The sequence below is a fragment of the Caretta caretta genome, chromosome 14 (assembly GCF_965140235.1).
Source record: "Caretta caretta isolate rCarCar2 chromosome 14, rCarCar1.hap1, whole genome shotgun sequence".
In the NCBI taxonomy this organism is placed as follows: Eukaryota; Metazoa; Chordata; order Testudines; family Cheloniidae; genus Caretta; species Caretta caretta.
The window spans coordinates 42214830-42234764 of record NC_134219.1 but is presented as its reverse complement, the minus strand read 5'-3'; the positions used below and the strand labels follow the sequence as shown (position 1 = coordinate 42234764).

Below are 19935 nucleotides of genomic sequence, written 5' to 3'. Positions count from 1 at the left end.
ACACTTTAAAAACTGTTCAAGTGCCACTGCAGACAACACAAGACAACACACGAATCTTTCTCTCTCTCACACACACACTTTCTCATTCCTTAAAACTTTTTTCTCCATTGATGGAATTACTGCCAACTTCTCCACTGTTCTGACTTTCTTTTTTTAATGTGGATTTTGTAGAGATGGGAAAAAATCAGGCCCATAAAGGAAACACACTTTCCATTTTAATGCAATGGCTGTTCTCACTCCAAATATGAGGGAGTTCACTTAACAATGCATTTGTCCCTTTTTTATTCACTGTGCCTTCTTTAATGTTTGACTTTTTAATAATTTAATGTTAGTCAGTGTTATGCTCACTATGGAAAGTTTTTTCCTCCTTCTTCCTGTTTTCTAGGTCAAGTTACAGTGAAGAAGATGAAGGTTCTCTCATTCTGCCACAGCTCCAGGGCCAGCTCCCCTCTCCCTGGGTTTATTGTTTTCCTCCTTACTTCTTATGTTCACAAGATGGAATCAGGTAGGAATCCGCACTGTGTCTGCTGAATCTTAGGGGATTAATTTAAGCCCCTGAAGTGCCTTAACAACATGCTTCACTCAAAGTCAGTGTAACAACTCACAGTGTATAAACTTCACCCCACAGCAAGATCAGCACCTTCATTATTCAATTTTTGCCCTGATTGTGTTGCTCCTGGGTGATTTTATTTGCTCCTGGGATAGTGCACAAGTCTGTTTCTTCACACAAGTATTTTTAAAAGATTGTCAAAGATGCCCAGGGAATTCGGAGGACACTTATTGAAGAGTTTAATAATAACAATAAGAAATAAGAAAATCAAATAACTTAGTGGGTTTCAGATGTAAAAAAAAAAAAAAAAACCAGAAAGATCAGAGCCATAATTTGAGACTAATGTGCACAAAAACAAAAGAAAAACCAGAATATAATGATGTTGTGTGACTTTTTTTAATTGGGCCTGTTAGCTAATCCATATATGTTAGGTGTAGTATACACTGTATTATTAGGCATTATATGCACGGTAGTCCCGTAACATAAATATGAGAGAGAGAGAGAGGGAGAGAGTTGGGAAGTTAACTTGAGTGTTTTATGTTCTCCCCACAATTCTGTTCACCAATATTGAATATCCCACTTTACAACTCTGAAGGTAGTGTTCACAATAGAAAATAAGAAGCCTATCAAAGCCATGAATGGTTTGTCCTAGCAGTGGTTGGGATGTACCTCTACACCCACCTGGTTTGGAATGTGGAATCCAAAAAAAGGGTTAAGGAAGGTACCGAACAACAAGTTAAGGAACTGGTGGGTTGGGTCTCAGGTGATGTATAAAGTGCTTTTTCACTTGTAAACAGCCACGGTATAAGTGGGTTTGGGGGGCATGCTGAGTGATAAGAATTGCTTCCCAGGAGGAGGGTATGGATATCTCCTTTCTGTAGTGCACCGTTTTATCTTTACGCGATAATGTTCACGAAGTTTGGTTATTTGGTCTCTTGAGCATGTGAAGTATTGAACCATAGTAGCCCCAAAATTGGCTCTAGCAATAGGGCCATACATCAGGAACACCTTGGTGAAAGAACACCAAATATGGCTCACCAACCCTACTCTTATTCCTGCTGAGGCCCAGCAAATTTCATGGCAATGTCAGTAAGCGTGTCAATTTGAGAGCACTTACAAAAACGGGATGTTGAATAGTAAGTTTCTCTCAACTATTCACTGAGCATGTCCATTCTCAGCTTTCTGCCTCAGTTTCTCTGATGTGTGACTGTGACATGGACTGAATACACCTGTCTTCAGCTTCTCACCCCATGTCAGCACTGTGTGCCTCTGTCATGCACTGAACCTACCAATTCTCAGCTTCCCACTCTCTGTCCCATGATCTGTTGTCAGCTCCATGCCTCATCTCAGTGCTGTGTGCTGTGCCATACACGCAGGCTGAGTATTCTTATAACAGAGCCCCAGTCCCCCTGCCCATGAGCGCTGCTTTCTTTTAGGCATTCAGGCTGAAATGTTCCATGCCAGGTGTCTGTCCCTGGCTGAAGTTTGGAAAGTTTGTCTGAAATGGAACCTCTTGGCTGTGTCCTTCATATCAAATTGCCATTTTCCTCTGACCTGCTTTTTGTTGTTTTTGCTGTCCTGGTGGATTTCCAGCAAAATTCACAGTGATTGGACCTGATCACCCTGTCACTGCCATTGTGGGTAAGGACATTGTGTTACCCTGTCACCTGTCCCCCCGGATGAGCGCTGCAAACATGGAGGTGAGATGGTTCCACTCCGAGTTTTTAACCGTTGTGCACCTGTACCGTGATGGGAAGGATCAGTATGAAGGGCAGGTGCCAGAGTATCGGGGAAGGACAGAGCTTTTGAAAGCCGGACTCACAGATGGAAATGTTCCCTTGAGGCTTCTCAATATCAGACACTCTGATGAAGGACAATACATCTGTTTTGTTCAAGATGATACTTTTTATGAAGAAGCTGTATTGGAACTGCGGATAGCAGGTCAGTGCCTTGTGTCAGTTTTAGCTTTGTGTGGTCTTTCCTATTCAAGCTTGTGAAATACTTTACAATAACACAGCATATCTAAATTTCAGCAAACAGCCACTTTCATACTTGGGAAAATATGCTGAAAACTTTCCCAACATGTTATTAAACACATTTTCAGGATGGCCAAGGCACTTTCTTGCCCAATCTTGATTGATTCCCCAAAGGGGACTTCAGTTAAGAGGGAAAGGACTTCTTGACAACTATGGCCTTCCAGTTGCTCTGCAGTCATTTCTAGGATGTGTGGCTAAGGTGGGACTGACAGACATTTATGGCCTTCTGATGGGTTGGTTGTTGCTTCGGGGTGTAGTTAAAATGAAATGGAGTGTTCTTATTTGCTGACACTGTATAATGGTGATGGTGGGGGTGGGGGGTTCCCCCCAGGTACCACCGGTAACTGGGGTACAGCTGAGCCCTCTATCTCACCAATCTGGGTTCCCTCTTGCACTGTGACATTATGACAAGCTGTAAAGCCCTCCACACTTGCACTCACACCAACATCAGGAGGCGGGACCACACCCAGCTGTGTTCATGAATGCATCTGGACAGGCACTCATGAACCAACAATAGCGAGGCTTCAGCCAAAATACACCCCAGCACCCCAACCTACGACCCACCCTGGTCAAAAGTCTGACTAGTAAAGATCATTACAATTACCCAGTTTTCCCCTCCCTCAGTGTGGAGAGGAATATTCACAAAATCTTTGTTAACTGAGCTGAGATTTTGCCCAAACACTTCTCTGAAACCACACTGTTTTACGTTAAATTTAAAAAAAAAAAAAAAGAGAGAGATTTATTAACTACAGAAAGATAGATTATAAGTCAAAGCAAACAGATCAAACAGATATTAGGCTTAGACAAAAACTCAGTCTAAGCCTAATATACCACACAGGGTTTGAATCAAACAGTGTCTCACCCTGTTAAATAGTACAAGCAGTTTGTAGATGTTTCATACATAGGCAGGGTTTCCATCTTTCCCACCTGGGACCAGCACTTCCCCAGTTCAAAGTCTGTGCTCTTCCAGAGATATATCCAGGAGTTGAGTTATGTGGAAAGTGAGGCCCATTGGTGATGTCACTTCAACCTTTTACAGTTTCTTTCATATGGCAGGAACCCCTTTGTTCCAAGCCAGGTTCCCAGCCCAGTTTGTGGAAAAATATAGGTACTAAAAAGGAATTCAGTATCATGTTATCTAGTCACATGCACCTGCATTCTTGATGAGTCATGGCAGCCATTATTCATAGGCTGTCTGAAGTGTCCCCCGGTGAGGACAAGACTTTTCCATGGCTCATTGTTTTCGCTGATGGGCCATTCGCCCTGTCTAACTTCTTCACTGTTGTACCTGAAAGGCTAGTTGTGGGTGTTACCCAGAACAATAACATTTAAAATACAGATGGATAGTCAATATTCATAACTCCAGATACAAAAATGATACATGCACTCGAATAGGATAATCTTATTCAGCAAATCATAACTTTTCCATTGACACCTTATTTGACACATCTTGCACAAGATTCTACATAATTATATCAAAATCATACCATAATCATATGATGTATATGGATTGCAGAGTGTCCTAGTGGGAAGGGGGAATTATGTATTTACCACTCTTAGTCAAGACTAAGCATTTCTCCCTTGCTGCTTTAACAATGTAACCATGAAGCCAATTTGATTTTAAAAAAATAATTAGTGCATTAGATAGATATATTTATCAGAGTTTCAAATGTTCAGATCCTATTCAGGTATCTACGTGGTCATATCTCCAAAGGTGCTCAGCACTCAGTTGCTCCTGTCTTGGCCAACAATATCTCCCGCTGACTCAGTGAAATTATTTTATATATTTGTTCACATTTTTATGTGTCCATGAGCACTGGGATATCAGACATTCCAGTATTCACTTATCCCTTGTACTGACTACCCGCATGAATTAGTACATTCTCATGTGAGTGAGGGATCCCCAAACTGTCCCTCATCCCTTCTGCTTTATAAATTAATTCATGGAATTGACACCCTTATATATTTTCCCCTTAGGTCTGGGCTCTGCTCCTCTCATCTCTGTTGAGGGTCACCAAGATGGAGGGATTCGGGTGGTTTGTAGATCAGCTGGTTGGTACCCAGAGCCTGAGGTGCTGTGGAAAGATTTCAATGGGCGACGTTTACCATCACTCTCTGAAAAAACATCCACAGGAGATAACAACCTGTTTGAAACAGAAACTGCTCTCATTGTAACAGAACATTCAAACCAAAACTTGTCCTGTTGCATCAGGAACACCGTTCTCAATCAAGAAAAGGAATCAGCAGTTTATATAGCAGGTCAGTCACCATCCAAACCCCACACTGAACTCACCACCTCTAGAAACCAAACAAAATATAGGAAGAAAAGAACTGAAACATATGTGGTGGATATTTCATAATCCACGTACAAACACAGAATATGGGAGGCTGGTGTCTTTACAGGGTCACAGTTTAGGCAACTTGATCCCCTTAATTGTGAGTATTCAGACTATACACATTTTTAGAGGAAACTTCCACTCAATCCACTGATTCAGTAGGTTCCTGTAACCTTAAATTCACCTTAATTTTTTGGAATGTGATAAATTTTGTACTCTGGCTTCATTGTGATCTGTAGAGCCCTGTAAACCCACAGATATGTATCTGCAGATAACCTCATCATTTTCGGGGGGTTGCAGATTGGATGCGGATACCAATTTTGTATCCACGCAGGGCTCTAGTGATCTGTTCACTTCACCAACTTCATTACTTGTGTGAAATGTCACCTAAGTCATGTGATATTGTTTTTCTGATGTTCAATGGGACTTGTGCTCCTTAATTACTTTGGTGTGGATCCACTAGAGGACTCATTTTACCCCTTGTCTACACACAAAAGATGCACTGATTAACTAGTTAAGCGATGCCACCCGCTTGTGTGAAAACTCCTTGTATAAATTTCAGAGTGCCCTTAATAGATTTAGCTTCAGTCACTTTTTTATCGATTTCAACTAAATGGAGATAGAGCACTATGAAGCTGATTTATGATTTAAGGTTTTGTGCATCAATTTATTTAAATTGGTGCAACCCTGATATGTTGTCAACTCTTGAACCAATTTAAGAATGACCCCATAAGAGGGTTGGCCCAGGTTCACTAAATCAGAGCACAAACCATGTGTGGAAAAGACACCAGGCACATTTGAAAATTCCATCCTGTTTAGATGACCGAATCACTGTGAACACAAGAAGAGCAAATGGAAATTAGTTAATTTGCTGCACAAGTGTTTGGACAAATTGTGATTATGGTTTTTCCCAATATTAGGAGGTAACAGTGGATTTTTCAAAAATATGCTAATTAATCTGGCAGTTTCTCAATATTGCTTACTGTTATGGGCCAAATCCTTTTCTGGTATAACCCTATTGGAATCAATGGGGTTTTATGAGCAGAGAATTTGCCCCTGATCTCTATGGCCCTCTGAGTAGCAATGAATCAAATCAGGGCTGTGTTTTCAAGGATAAATGAGTGGTAAAGCTGTGTTGATTGGAGCCATATTTAAAATGAGTTTCTGGTCTTTTGTGTCATGTGGGCAGGGCCATTCTTTCACTCTTAGCTCACACAAATCCTGCTGGGCACTATTTCTGTATTTGTGTGACAAAAAATCTGCTTTTAGTCACCAATTCCAAACTAAGGCAAGCCCTGGGTGTTTTGTTTTTCAGATCCCTTTTTCCCGAGGGTAAATCCCTGGATGGTGGCTCTGAGTGTGACCCTGGTGGTTTTGTTTGGTTTCATTGGCCTCACTGTTTCTCTCTTTAAAATGAAAGGTAAATATCAGAGGGAGAAATATACTGTAAATAACGGGTTTCATTCTAATTAATAAATAAGGGCAATTTAGGAATTTAACATAAAAAGAACGTGTGATCTGCTGATCTGGTCCTAAAAAAAGAAGAATGCTCCACTTTTCCCCCAGCCCAGCTCCCACCCAATTACAGCTCCACTCCCCGCCTGCCCTGCCTCCAGCCCAACCCTGCCCACAATCCCTCGCCACTCCCAGCCCTCTATTTCCAACTCTTCCCTTATCCCCAGCTCTGCTTTCAGCCCAAGCTCCTGGACTCAGCCAACTGTGGTTTAATGGGCGGGGGGAGGAGGGGCTGAGACAGACTCTACTACTGGTAAGTGGGGCGCGTGACAGGAAAAGTTTGGGCACCACTGATCTAGTTTGATCTCCATAAGAGGAGTTTGAATAGAAATAATCTCTCAGTCTTAACTGTCGTATTGATAATCAAGAGAAATAAAACATAAGAAAAGGGAAACTCCTAACCAACAATATGGGTATTTCTCATCATCATCAGGCTTTTGGGAAGGTGTGTGTGGGGGGGTGTCAACTTTAATATAGCTTTATAAAACATGGGGAAAGACTAGACAGGATGAATTTCACACCAAAAGTTAATTTGAAAAATTGATAAGCAATACAGTTATAGAGTCATAGTGTTTAAGACCAGAAGGGATGACTGGATCCTCTAGTTCAGAGGTCTGCAGACTGTGGGGCAGGCCCCTAGGGGCAAGTGGAGGAATGTTCAAGCGGGCGCAGGGCCGGATTAACTCTTCTGGGGGTCGGGGACTATTAGAGTTTGTGGGGCCCCCTAGGCTCTGGGGTATGGCTAAAAATGAGGGATTCAGAGTGCAGGAGGGGGCTGTAGATTGGGGCAGGGTGTGGGTGTGGAAGGGGGTGAAGGCTCTGGCTGGGGTTGTGGACTCTATGGTGTGGCTGGGGATGAGGGCTTTCAGATGCAGGAGGGGGCTCCAGGCTGGCGCCAAGGGGATTGGAGTATAGGAGAGGGCTCAGGGCAGGAGGTTGGGAGTGTGGGGTCTGGGAGGGAGTTAGGGTGCAGGAGGGGGCTCAGGGCTGGGGCAGGAGGTCCCTTACCTGGGACAGCTCCCCTTAGGTGGTGCAAGCCCTGGGGAGGAGAGGCAGGTGGCTCCATGCTCTGTCCTGTGCTCGCCTGCAGGCACCACCCCACACAGCTCCCATTGTCTGTGATTCCTGGCCAATGGGAGCTGCGGGGGCGGTGTCTGCAAGTCAAGGAAGCCTGTGGGACTGAGCTTCCCGGCACTCGCAGCTCCAGCCCAGCGGAGGGGGGAATGACATGCCAGCGTGTAGAGCCGCCTCCTCGCCAACGCCGGGCTGGGCTGGAATGCAGGGGCTTTAGTGGCTGCAGCCCACAGCCCTGGGCTAAGGCGGCCCTGCAAAAAGATCTGCACTTTTGGTGGTCTGGAGATCTTTTCGCGGGAACCCCCCTTTGCCTGCAGCCCCTAAATCCCCTCTCTTAAACCAGCCCTGAACAGAATCTTTCAGTCCCTGCCAGCCCCCATGGGGAGAGGGGAGGGAGCCCCACCCAGCCCCGCTCTGCCCCCAGCCCAGATCCTATCCCATCTGCAGCTGCGCTCCGCCCCCTGCCCCCCACTAAGCTCCGGCTCCTGCCACAGTTCCAGTCCTCCCCCTGCTCCGCCCCCAGGTCAGTTCCTACCAAATTCCCTCCCCTCCCCCAGGCCACCTCTGCTCCTCCCCCATCCCCAGTTCTGCCCCCAGCTCCCCCTTCAGCCCAAGCACCTCTGCTGAGTCAACTGTGCAGTAACGGAAGGGGGGGCGCCGACAGATTCCATTACTGCAAGGGGGGAGTGATCGGAAAAGTTTGGGCACCACTGGTCTTGTCTGATTTCCTGAAGAAGAGATTGAATAGAAATAATCCGTCGTACCTGTCACAGTGATGATAAAGAGAAATAAACCATAAAAAAAGGAAAACACCTAACAAACATTATGTGTCTCTCTGTTTAATTTTTAGGCAAACGAGAGAGAGAAATTGGTAAGTGTCATTATCCACACTCTGAAAAGGATTTTTTTTTGGCGGGGGCCGAGAATTGGATCTTCATGTGGGAGTTTGTTTAAATGGTTTGGAGTTATTTGATATAAACTTTAACTTTTACAATTTTGTTGCAATACAAATGCCCTTGTTTGCTTACTTGCTTTTTATTATTATTCTTTCTTGTGGGGTTTAATGTAATTGTATATAATGTGGGGAAGTGCTAAATTGGGTAGATTTCACACCAAAATCTAATTTGAAAAACTGATAAGCAATAGAGTCACTGAGTTTAAGAGCAGAAGAGAGCCCTGGATCCTCTTCTCTGATGTCCTGAAAAGGAGGTTGATTTCTCTCAGCCTTCACTGTCATATTGATGATAAAGAGAAATAAAACATAAGGAAAGGGAAACACCTAACAAAAATATCTATTTATTTCTCTCTCATTTTTAGACAAACGAGATAAAGAAATAAGTAAGTGTCATTATCCTTCCTATGACAAGAAACTTCTTGTACCTCTTTGGATTCTAACGTGGGAATTTGTGTAGCAGTGGTGGAGGTGTTTGATTTTAAATTTAACTTAACATTGCTGCAGTACGAAGCCTTTTAGTTTGCTTACTTGGTTATTATTATCAGTCTTTTGGGAAGATGGGGGGGGGGGTCAACTTTAATATATCTTTATAAAACATGGGGAAAGACTAGAGAGGATGAATTTCACACTAAAAGTTAATTTGAAAAATTGATAAGCAATACAGTTAAAGAGTCTTACTGTTTAAGACCAGAAGGGATGACTGGATCCTCTAGTTCAGAGGTCTTCAGACTGTGGGGCAGGCCCCTAGGGGCACGTGGAGGAAATTCAAGTGGGCACAGGTCCGCAATTAACTCTTCTGGGGGCCTGGGACTATGAGAGTTTGTGGGGCCCCCTAGGCTCTGGGGTAGGGCCAAAAATGAGGGATTCAGAGTGCAGGAGGGGGCTGTGGATTGGGGCAGGGTGAGGGCTCTGACTGGGGTTGTGGACTCTAGGGTGTGGCTGGGGATGAGGGCTTTCAGATTCAGGAGCGGGCTCCAGGCTGGCACCAAGGGGACTGGAGTGTGGGAAGGGGCTCAGGGCAGGAGGTTGGGAGTGTGGGGTCTGGGAGGGTGTTAGGGTGCAGGAGGGGGCTCAGGGCTGGGGCAGGAGGTCCCTTACCTGGGACAGCTCCCCTTTGGTGGTGCAGGCCCCGGGGAGGGGGGGCACGTGGCTCCATGCTCTGTCCTGTGCTCGCCTGCAGGCACCACCCCACACAGCTCCCATTGTCTGTGATTCCTGGCCAATGGGAGCTGCGGGGGCGGTGTCTGCAAGTCAAGGAAGCCTGTGGGACTGAGCTTTCCGGCACTCGCAGCTCCAGCCCAGCAGAGGGGAGAATGACATGCCAGCGTGTAGAGCCGCCTCCTCGCCAGCGCCGGGCTGGGCTGGAATGCAGGGGCTTTAGTGGCTGAAGCCCACAGCCCTGGGCTAAAGCGGCCCTGAAAAAAGATCTGCACTTTTGGCAGTCTGGAGATCTTTTCGCGGGAGCCCCCCTTTGCCTGCAGCCCCTAAATCCCCTCTCTTAAACCGGCCCTGAACAGGTGCAAGGCAGGATCCCTGCCAGCCCCCAAGGGGAGAGGGGAGGGAGCCCCACCCAGCCCCGCTCTGCCCCCAGCCCAGATCCTAACTCATCTGCAGCTGCGCTCCGCCCCCTGCCCCCCACTAAGCTCCGGCTCCTGCCACAGTTCCAGTCCTCCCCCTGCTCCGCCCCCAGGTCAGTTCCTACCAAATTCCCTCCCCTCCCCCAGGCCACCTCTGCTCCTCCCCTATCCCCAGTTCTGCCCCCAGCTCCCCCTTCAGCCCAAGCACCTCTGCTGAGTCAACTGTGCAGTAACGGAAGGGGGGGCGCAGACAGCTTCCATTACTGCAAGGGGGGAGTGATCGGAAAAGTTTGGGCACCACTGGTCTTGTCTGATTTCCTGAAGAAGAGATTGAATAGAAATAATCCGTCTTACCTGTCACAGTGATGATAAAGAGAAATAAACCATAAAAAAAGGAAAACACCTAACAAACATTATGTGTCTCTCTGTTTAATTTTTAGGCAAACGAGATAGAGAAATTGGTAAGTGTCATTATCCACACTCTGAAAAGGATTTTTTTTTTTGTAATTGGATCTTCATGGGGCAGTTTGTTAAAATGTTGTGGAGTTCACTGTAAAATTTAACTTCTACAATTGTGTTGTAATATGAAACCTTTTTTTGTTTACTTGCTTTTTATTATTATTATTTTGTGGAAGGGTTAGTGTGATTGTATAAAATGTGGGGAACCACTAAAGTGGAGAGATTTCATACCAAAAGCTAATTTGAAAAACTGAGATGTAATAGAGTCACATGTGTGTGAGACCAGAAGGGACCACTGGATCCTCTTGTCTGATGTCCTGAAGAAGATGTTGATTTCTCTCAGTTTTTACTGTCGTATCGATGATAAAGACAAATAAAACGTAAGAAAAGGGAAATGCCTAAAAAAATTCGATTTATTTCTCTTTCCTTTTCAGAGAAACGAGATAACGAGATAAGTAAGTATCATTATCTTTCCTCTAAAATGAAACTTTTTGTACCATTTTGGAGACTCATGTGGCTGTTTGTTTAATTGTGGTGGGGTTGTTTGCTTTTAAATTTAAATTTTAAAATTGTTGCAATAGGAAACCTTTTTAGTTATTTGTTTGCTTTTTTATCAGCATCATCCTCATCATTCTTTTGAGGTTTGTTTGTTCATGTAACTTTATAAAACGTGGGGAAAGACTAAACTGGATGAATTTCACACCAAAAGCTAATTTGAAAAATTGATAAGCAATACAGTAGTAAAGTAGGTATTGGCCAAAAAACTATGGCCCAGGAGGAATTGTGTGAAGGCCCTGGTGGACTATCAGCACCTGAGATGATTATCTTCCCTCCACACTGCAGAGTAGGCATGTAACCAACCTGAAGTAAAGTGATACCTGGGCTCTAGCTTCTACCCAAAGTCTTGCCAGCTAACCTGGGTGCAAAGCACCACCAAACTTGAGTCAGAGCTTTTGTGCTTGTGCATTAAACAGGTTGGGGCAACGGCCAGGTAAGATTCTGGACTAACCCTGCAGTGAAGATCCACCCTGGGAGAGAGACACTCATGCAGTCCAGTGGAGGTTCTGATGAACGAATAACTTTCCTTTTCCCTCAGTGTATTAGTTTGTACAATATTGAATCATGCAATACGTGTTCAGATCTGCTCTCCTCTCTAATTATGTTGCTGGTTTTAGGGTGGAGAAGATCCGTGGCACCTATAGAAGAAGGTAATTAAAGATCATATTTTATCAATGTCCAAATATCTGTTCCCATGAGGCAATGTGCCTCATTTTCTTTGTATATGGGAGTGGATGTGATTGTTCAGGGCAGATCTCCCCAGAACCCTTCATTTCACGGCGCATCACAAGGTGAGGTGAGGTTTGTGCCTATGTCCTACCACACCATACTGAATCCATAGCATATTGAATCTATGCTTCCTGCCCCTCCACCGCTCGCATGTGCACTGTACCCTGCAGAGATCTGTGACAGCCGCTGCCACCCCTTGTACGGAACCAGTGGGACATGCACCTCCACAGCCACTTCTCCAGGGGGAGTTTGTTCTGTCTCCCCGTGCTGATGTCCGATCTCCAGTGTCCCTTTGTTTCTTCCTTCATCTTTTCCCCCATGAAGAAAGCCAGGAGCTCTGCAGTGACCCCACACTGACTGGGTGAGCAGGGACTGTGTCTGTGTGAGACCCTTGCTCCTGTCTCAAGCAGAGGAACTGAGCCTTGATCACAGACAGGGGCTCCCCTGGCTCCATTATACAGGTCTGGGAAGCTCCTGTGATCACCGCTGGGAGCTTGTGTCTTTTCTCCTCTCTCCATCCACCATGACCCCAGCATGGTCCCGTCTCTGGTAAACAGGACGTCAAGTCAGCCTCCCCATTACTGGCATGACCCGCCCCCTCTTTCCACCAGCCACCTATTCCGTACCTCCTCCCTAGTGGCGGATTTGCCACTGGGCCAATGTGGCCTGTGCCCAGGAGCCCCAGAAAAATGGGCGCCTCTGTGCCCCAACCCGCTCTGCCTGCCCAGTGCTCCTGCCAGAGAGTGGGGTCAGGGCTCGGGGGGCTTGCCCCACTCCATCCGCCCAGAACTCCAGCCAGAGAATGGCGTCGGGGTGCGGGGTCTTGCCCTGCTCTGCAGCTGGAGCACCAGGTGGGCAGAGCAGGGCACGCCCCTGCACTCCGGCCCCATTTCCCCAGCAGGAGTGTGGGGAGGGGGGGTTCTGCAGGCAGAAGGGGTAGGAAGGGGCCTTCACTTGCTGCGGCCCAGGGCCTCACAAAACCTTAATCTGTCCTGGCCCCCTGACACTTGTAGCTTCCACCATGAACCCCTTCCCTTGTTTAGCCCCCTTACTCCCTGCCCCAGGCTAATGTACTTGCGTGCTGCGACTGCTGCTGAGCAGTGACATTCTGGGCAGGTTCAATCCTGGTACCGTGTGGCCTGTTGCTGTCCGAGCTGTGACATTTCAGAGCAGTCCAGGTGCAGTGGGGAGGCCCCATAGCAAAGTCCAGCACAGGGGCAGCTGGGACACAGTGAGAGTGAAGGTGGGGTGGGGGGAGGCGCTGTCAATATTCACTGAGTTGTACCATCTGCTGGGGCTGCCAGAGTCTCTAGTCCCCTCCCCGGGCAGAGGTGGGGGCAGGAGGGGAAAGATTCTGAGTCCCAGGCCTGGCCCATCTGCTCCTTTCACCGTCACTGACCCGTCTCTGTCAGGGGAGTGACTCTCCCCAGCCCGGTGCTGAGATCTCTGAGGTGACGATGGGTAAATCCTGGAGGAAGGAGATTCCCTGAGTCACTCCCCAGCTGGGGCAGATTCTGTCACTGACGCCATCAAACCCTCCCCCAGGGCCGAGCTCTGCCCCTCACGCTCTGATTCTCTCTCCCCAGCGAATGTGACTCTGGATCCAGACACGGCTCATCCCCAACTCGTCCTGTCTGAGGGTGGGAAAAGTGTGAGCTGGGGAGACACGCGGCAGGATCTGCCCGACAACCCTGAGAGATTTGACTATTGGGAATGTGTGCTGGGCTGTGGGGGATTCACCGCGGGGAGACATTGCTGGGAGGTGGAGGTGGGGGGTGGGGGATACTGGGCTGTGGGGGTGGCCAGAGAGTCCGTGGGGAGGAAGGGAGGGATCAGCCTCAGCCCTGAGGGGGGGATCTGGGCAGTGGAGCGGTGCGGGGATCAGTTCCGGGCTCTCACCTCCCCTGTGACCCCCCTGCCCCTGAGCCGGGCCCCCAGCAGGATCCGGGTTTGTCTGGACTGTGACCGGGGGCAGGTGACATTTATCGATGCTGGTGACGAGGCCCCGATCTTCACTTTCCCGCCGGGCCCCGTCCCTGGGGAGAGAATCCGCCCCTGGCTCTGGGTGGGGCCGGGATCCCGGCTCCGACTGCGTCCCTGAGCCCCACAGCAGAGGGGGGAACCGGAAATCAGCCTCTCTAGCCTCACGGACCCCAGACTCTATGACCTTGGAGGACTCCCATCTACCCAGCCCCTGGCCCCTCATCTCTATGGCCCCTGGAAGCTCCTCCCCCTCCCTCCCTGCAGCCCCAGGCATGGGAGGGGGAGGGGGAGGAACCCCTGGGGCTGCAGGAGGGGCAGAGGGGCCCTGAGGGGCAGAGGTGGGGGCTGGGCAGGGACCCAGCATGAATCAATCAGGGGTTGGGGGGCTGGGGAGAAGCAGCAGCAGCAGGGAGCGGTTTGTACAGATGTGTCCTTAGATCCCATTGGGGTCTCCCAGCCTGGGATCAGCAATTGGGGAAGGGATAAAATCAGGGAAAGAAGAGAGCAGCCAAGGGGGATGATCTGTGACAGGGAGGAGAGACACAAGAAAATAACCAGGGCTGGAAAGTGAGGGCTAGAACAATAATGAATAGAAAAGGACAGTATGAAAAGAAAGGGAATGTGGGCGGGATGGGGAGATTTATGACGTGTTGCTGAAAGTGAGACTGTCACTCATTAATTCCCTATATTAATTCCTGGCCGTTGGTGCTATTTTAGTGCCATAAAGAAAACTGTTCTCAGTAGCTGGGGATCTCCTGGCCAGGCTCCTGCGATCATTAAAGCTCCTTCTCTGCTCCTTTTACTTTGCTATTTTGCAGCTATTTACTGTAAATAAACCATTACAAACAATTCTCCTTGTTTGTTCCACTTTAATGTCCCAGCTGCAGTTGCTGGGGGCAGCGTCATGGGATTTGCTTCCCAACTTGGTTGTGTCCTCTCAACCCCGACAGGGAATGTCGCACCTCCTGGAAGAGAGTTCGGATTTTACTGTGTGATGTGTCACTCTCCAGCCTGGGCTGGGTCTCTGTCCTGTGCACACCCGTGTCAATCAGGAATTGCTCAGCTGCGCTCTGCGGAGAGATGACTGATTACACAGGGCGCAATCCATGAAGGGACTCGGGTGTTGCAATGCTGAGCATCACAGTGAGTAATTTTTAGGCAGCGAGACAATCACAGGAACAGCAGCACTGTGACCCTCAGAGCTGAGTCAGGGGCCTAAACTCCCGAGACAATGCATGGGCAACACAGGCACCTTACAGTGGGATTCACAAAAGCCAGCTCAGTAGGCGGGGAGCCATGTAAGGTAACCAATGGGAGATGCCGACGAGGGGGGGAAGGGGTGTCCTGAGCCACACCCCTCTCATGAATAGGTGCCTAAATCTGGGATGCAGAGGGATGTCTGTCTCTGCTTTGCAACCCACAAACAGGAACCCACCCCCTGACATCCGGGGCCTCCAGTCGCGGCTGCTGCCAGTGCCTGCTAGTGCTGGCAGCGGCTGGGAGCCCTGGGCCCTTTGAAATCGCCCCAGCAGGCTGCAGGGCTCCTCGGCGCACGCGCTGGAAGGGTGCAGTGGCACATTAGGGGAAGGAAACGCCTCGCGTCAGGAGCCACGCTGGGCGGGGTGGGGGGAAAGAAGAAGCCCATGACCCTGGCAGAACAAGGTGCAGGGCTGAAACCCTGACCCCCCTGTATGCGGAGCTGGCCTGAGCCCCTCCCTCTCCCGTGCCCCCTGCATGGAGCTGCCTCTCACTCTCAGGCTGTGGAGAAATTCAGCCCAAATCTACTCACCTTGGTATCACCATTTGCCCCGTCACTACACAGCCATGAAGGGATTCAGCCTAGGAGGCAGGGTCAGCAGTAGCATCATTTGGCAGGTGGGATCTAGGGCACCCAGAGGTGAAGTGACTTTCCCAAGACTCAGCAGGGAGTCAGTGGCAGAGCAGAGAACCAAACCCAGGACACCTGAGCCCCAAGCCTGTGCCTGAACCACTAGGCCACCCTTCCTACCCGAGGCGGGGGAACCTCCTCTGCGGGCACTAGACAGAGCCACCAGGAGGTGGGGAGCAGAGAGAGATGGATAAAAGGACATGGGTGGGAAGAAAAGAGTGGGAAACACCAGGAAGGGGAGGGAGCAAGGACTTAGAGAAGAAATAAGAGGGAGGGAAAGGGGCAGGGAGACCGATAGGAAGGGAGAGGAGAAAAGAAGAAGGGAGAGGGGAAAGGCTCCCCACTGCTTGTGCCTCCCATCCACCTTCTTCCCACAGCCAACAGTGGTATTACTGAAGACAGCTTGTAGCTGAGTGTAATGTTTTTAATACACTGTAATTCATGATAACGTAATGATGTCATTCATTACTATTTTAATAATGATGACATTGTTAGGATACCAATGATAGACACACATTCAATAACTAGAATATGAAGGAAGTTTGTGTATAAATATGCTGAAAATTGTCAGTTTTGGGGGGAGGCTGGGCCAAACACACACACTTCTCATCCTTCAGGCAGGAGAGGGCAGAAAGGAGTGAGCAGTGTGCAGGAGTCACTCGGGGAAGGGGACCTAGGGGGAGGGGACAGAGCGGGGGCAGGAAGAGGTGGAGTGGAGCAAAGTGGGGGCTTGGCCTTGGGGAAGGGAGCCGGGATGCGGCACTCACCAGCACAACCAAAAGCCAGCACCTATGGTGTGTGAGGTGGTATCGGTTATGGCGAAGGCAGCCGGGTGGGCATGTGGAATCCCTGGCCATGCCGGAAGAACGCCCCCTGCAGGGCAGCTGGCATCTCGCTGGGCACCAGCCAGCAAAGGTGCAGCACCACCCAAATATCCAGCAGACGGAGTCCATGTGGGTGCAGCTTGTGCATGCGGGTACCAGCACGGGCCCATTGACTGTTCTGCCCTGGGGCCCGGAATTGCCTGGGGGGACTGCGCTCATGTCCTGCTTGGGGCCTACAGCCCGGCTCCATGTGCATTCCCATAGCTTGTCCTCTCTGTCCATTTCCCTGTCAGCTCACTGTGCTGTTTTAGATAAATGATGGCACTCATTTAGGGGGCTTCCCTTGGGTAACTGATAGAGATTTATGGTGTGAATTCTCACTGGCACAGTACTTTAAAAATCTTAAGCAGGCCAGCCCCCCTTCCCCAAAATTATGAGATTTAATAATAATAATAAATAGTAAATATTAGTATTATTTTATTTGCCTTTTGGTGTCTCAGAGGTTTATACTGCACTGGGGTGAAATTTTTAAGTGTTTCTCTGCAACAAAGAAAGCTAGATACTTCCTTTGTTTAGAAAACAAAAGCCGAGAGTCTCACCTCCTCACATGCGTCCAGGAGCTGGGGCTTCATCAGACACACCAAATATTGCAAGACTCGTGATAAAATCATGAAAGTTGGCGATGCTGCAGCCCCTTTCCACTGAGCCAAAGCAGCATTAGTGTAAATGAGAATTGGGTCTTGAAAACACTGATTCCAGCTTAACCAAGCTTTTAGCCTCTGAGTTTATTATCACAAGGCTTGGAAGGATGAGCTTTTATTCATAAATGTTGGCAAACCTTGCTTTTGCTTACACACAGACCAATGAAAAAATATTTCAATTGATAATAAATGATAATTACAGATATGCAAAGTAAGAACAAGGCTGCTTGAGAACTTATTCGAGTTTGATTGAAGGCGAGTGACTCTGCAAAGATGTGACCATCTGTGTTTTCATGGTTGTAAAGCTTCAACTTTTTGAATCTCGGTGTCTAGGGGCATTAGATCACTGTGCTCTGACTCGCTATTGATGTATCCCCCCATAATTTCCCGCAACTGTGAAAACTGAAATGGAGAACAATTGGAAAGAAACGCTAAAACCGAAATTTTTGTGCAATTGTCAAAATTTAACTCAATAAATAAGGGAAAAAATGCTTAAAACTAGCTGTAATGCTATCCATTAATATTCTATACATATATCTCAGTGATTTCTGCCAAGCCTGACTATCCCTCCTTAGACACACAGACTCTGGTCCTTCAAGGGCATCGCCCTCGGGGGACGCCCACCCGCCACAGGGCCCGAGGGGCCCATGTCACAGCGACGCCTGCAGGCTGGAATGTTCCCCGTGGGCTCCTCCCCGCCCAGCAGCAGCCGAGTCAGCGCCAGGAAGGGAAACCCCTGGTTCCTGCTGCAGGAGCGGCCCAGGCAGAGCCAGGCCGGCCTCACTCGGCTTCTCTCCTGAAATTCATGTGGCCGGTTCCGTCCTGGGAGGAGCCTGGTGCGTGACCTGGGGCGGGCCCCTGGGGGCGGGGCTTCTGCCTTGTTTGGTTGGGTTGGGTTTTAATTTCCCTCCCGAGAGCGCGATTGGCTCCCGGTTCCCCAATCGGCTTTAAAAAAAGCTGTAAAGGCTCGTTACTGCACCTGCGCAATGTTTGGTTTTGCTTTCGGGATCCCCTGGGTGCTGCTGGCCCCGCCCCTCGCTCCTCCTGCAGCGCCGCGTGGCTGCGGGCGCCGGGCTCGGGTGCAGGGGCCTTGACTTGTTCGTATGGGGGTGGGGGCTACTGGCTGCCTCAATCCTGCACTCCCCACCCCCACGTGGCTGCGCCTGGCTCACTGCAGGGGGGTTCTTGATTTGAGGGAGGGGGAACAGCAGTAGCTGCAGTGGGGCAGTATCGATTTACCTGCCTTTGCCCTGCTCCCCTGGCAGTTGCAGTGCACCTGGGGGGGACACACAGGCTTTGTGGGGGCGAGAGGACACACAGGCTTTGTGGCGGGGGGGGGCAGGCAGAGGCTGCAGCAGGGTTCGGGGGAGTTGGAGGGATTGGCCCAGCTGGGCTGGGGACGGGGGGGTGGCACCCAGTGTCCTCTGCTAATTGTTGGTCAGTGTTAGGGCGTCGGAGGTGCCCCAGCTGGGGGTGGGGTCTAGTGGGGGTCTGCTCCAGTTGTGAAATGGCTCTCTGTGTGCTAGGTCAGTTCAGAGTGGGGATGCTTTATAAATATGGAAGCAGGAAATCTGTCCCCATAGAGAATATCCTGCCCCTAGGAGGAGAGTTTGGGGTTTACTGGGATGTGTCACTCCCCAGCCTGTGCAGCTCCTGGCCACAGGTATCTGGTTAAAGCAACCAGCTGCTCCATCCTGCCCACAGAGAACGGTGGAAGATGTGGAACAGGAGACAACCTCTCCCCTGCCCAGGAAGAACCATTAATAGAAACCTTCCCACCCCAAGGCAAAGGAAGGAGGAGGTGGCAGCCTTGGAGGTAGAGCCTCTCCCTAAATACAGAAACAGGGAGAAGCATCCAGGAAAGAGCCCCCCTCAGCCCAAGGCAAAGGGATGTGACAGCCCTGAGGGGGAGATCTCTCCATTCATATCTTTGAATTTAATATTTCAGACATGTAGAAATATTCACCAGAACCCACATGGTCAGAGTTAAGGATGTTTGGATGCTGGGCCATGAGAAGGTTTCTGTTTACTGGTGTGTGTGTGTATCCCAGACCTGGTTAGGTGCCAGTGGACTGTTGTAAGGGGAATGCAAGCATCTGAGCCCTAGGATCTGCAGAGAAGTCAAGACTCTGGGACCGGAACAGAGCCCATCCACTGCCCCAATCTTGGGGTCCCTGGGCACATTCTCTAGGGACTCTACCCCTATCTCAGCTGTGAAACCCATTGCCTAATCCCCTGGTGTAGAGCTGACCCTCCAGACTGTCGCGTGCTTAAACACGCATCTCCCAAACTCCACGCCAAGGGGAGAGCATGCTGGTTTCAGCTGAACTCTCTCTGGAGGCACACAGTAGTTGTGAAGCATTTCATAGAATCATAGAATCATAGAATATAAGGGTTGGAAGGGACCCCAGAAGGTCATCTAGTCCAACCCCCTGCTCAAAGCAGGACCAATTCCCAGTTAAATCATCCCAGCCAGGGCTTTGTCAAGCCTGACCTTAAAAACCTCTAAGGAAGGAGATTCTACCACCTCCCTAGGTAACGCATTCCAGTGTTTCACCACCCTCTCAGTGAAAAAGTTTTTCCTAATATCCAATCTAAACCTCCCCCACTGCAGCTTGAGACCATTACTCCTCGTTCTGTCATCTGCTACCATTGAGAACAGTCTAGAGCTATCCTCTTTGGAACCCCCTTTCAGGTAGTTGAAAGCAGCTATCAAATCCCCCCTCATTCTTCTCTTCTGCAGGCTAAAC

At 49.0% G+C, this 19935-nt stretch overlaps 1 protein-coding gene, 1 long non-coding RNA gene and 1 pseudogene across 2 annotated transcripts; 2 read left to right on the top strand and 1 right to left on the bottom strand.

Moving 5' to 3' along the window:
• Positions 1-19935, top strand: part of LOC142069256 (zinc finger protein RFP-like) — a 137270-nt pseudogene that overhangs the window by 27643 nt on the left and 89692 nt on the right.
• Positions 389-14621, top strand: LOC142068383 (butyrophilin subfamily 1 member A1-like). The gene is made up of 11 exons (XM_075119883.1): positions 389-505; positions 2144-2491; positions 4564-4845; positions 6238-6368; positions 7455-7464; positions 8362-8382; positions 8829-8849; positions 10484-10508; positions 10872-10957; positions 11678-11710; positions 13376-14621. Exons 1-11 carry the CDS (start codon positions 406-408, stop codon positions 13888-13890), a joined length of 1572 nt encoding a protein of 523 aa, XP_074975984.1. The 5' UTR covers positions 389-405; the 3' UTR covers positions 13891-14621.
• On the bottom strand, positions 10457-13383 carry LOC142069279 (uncharacterized). The gene is made up of 2 exons (XR_012665054.1): positions 12864-13383; positions 10457-12335 (listed from the first exon to the last, which is right to left on the bottom strand). It is a non-coding gene; the product is annotated as an uncharacterized LOC142069279 (long non-coding RNA).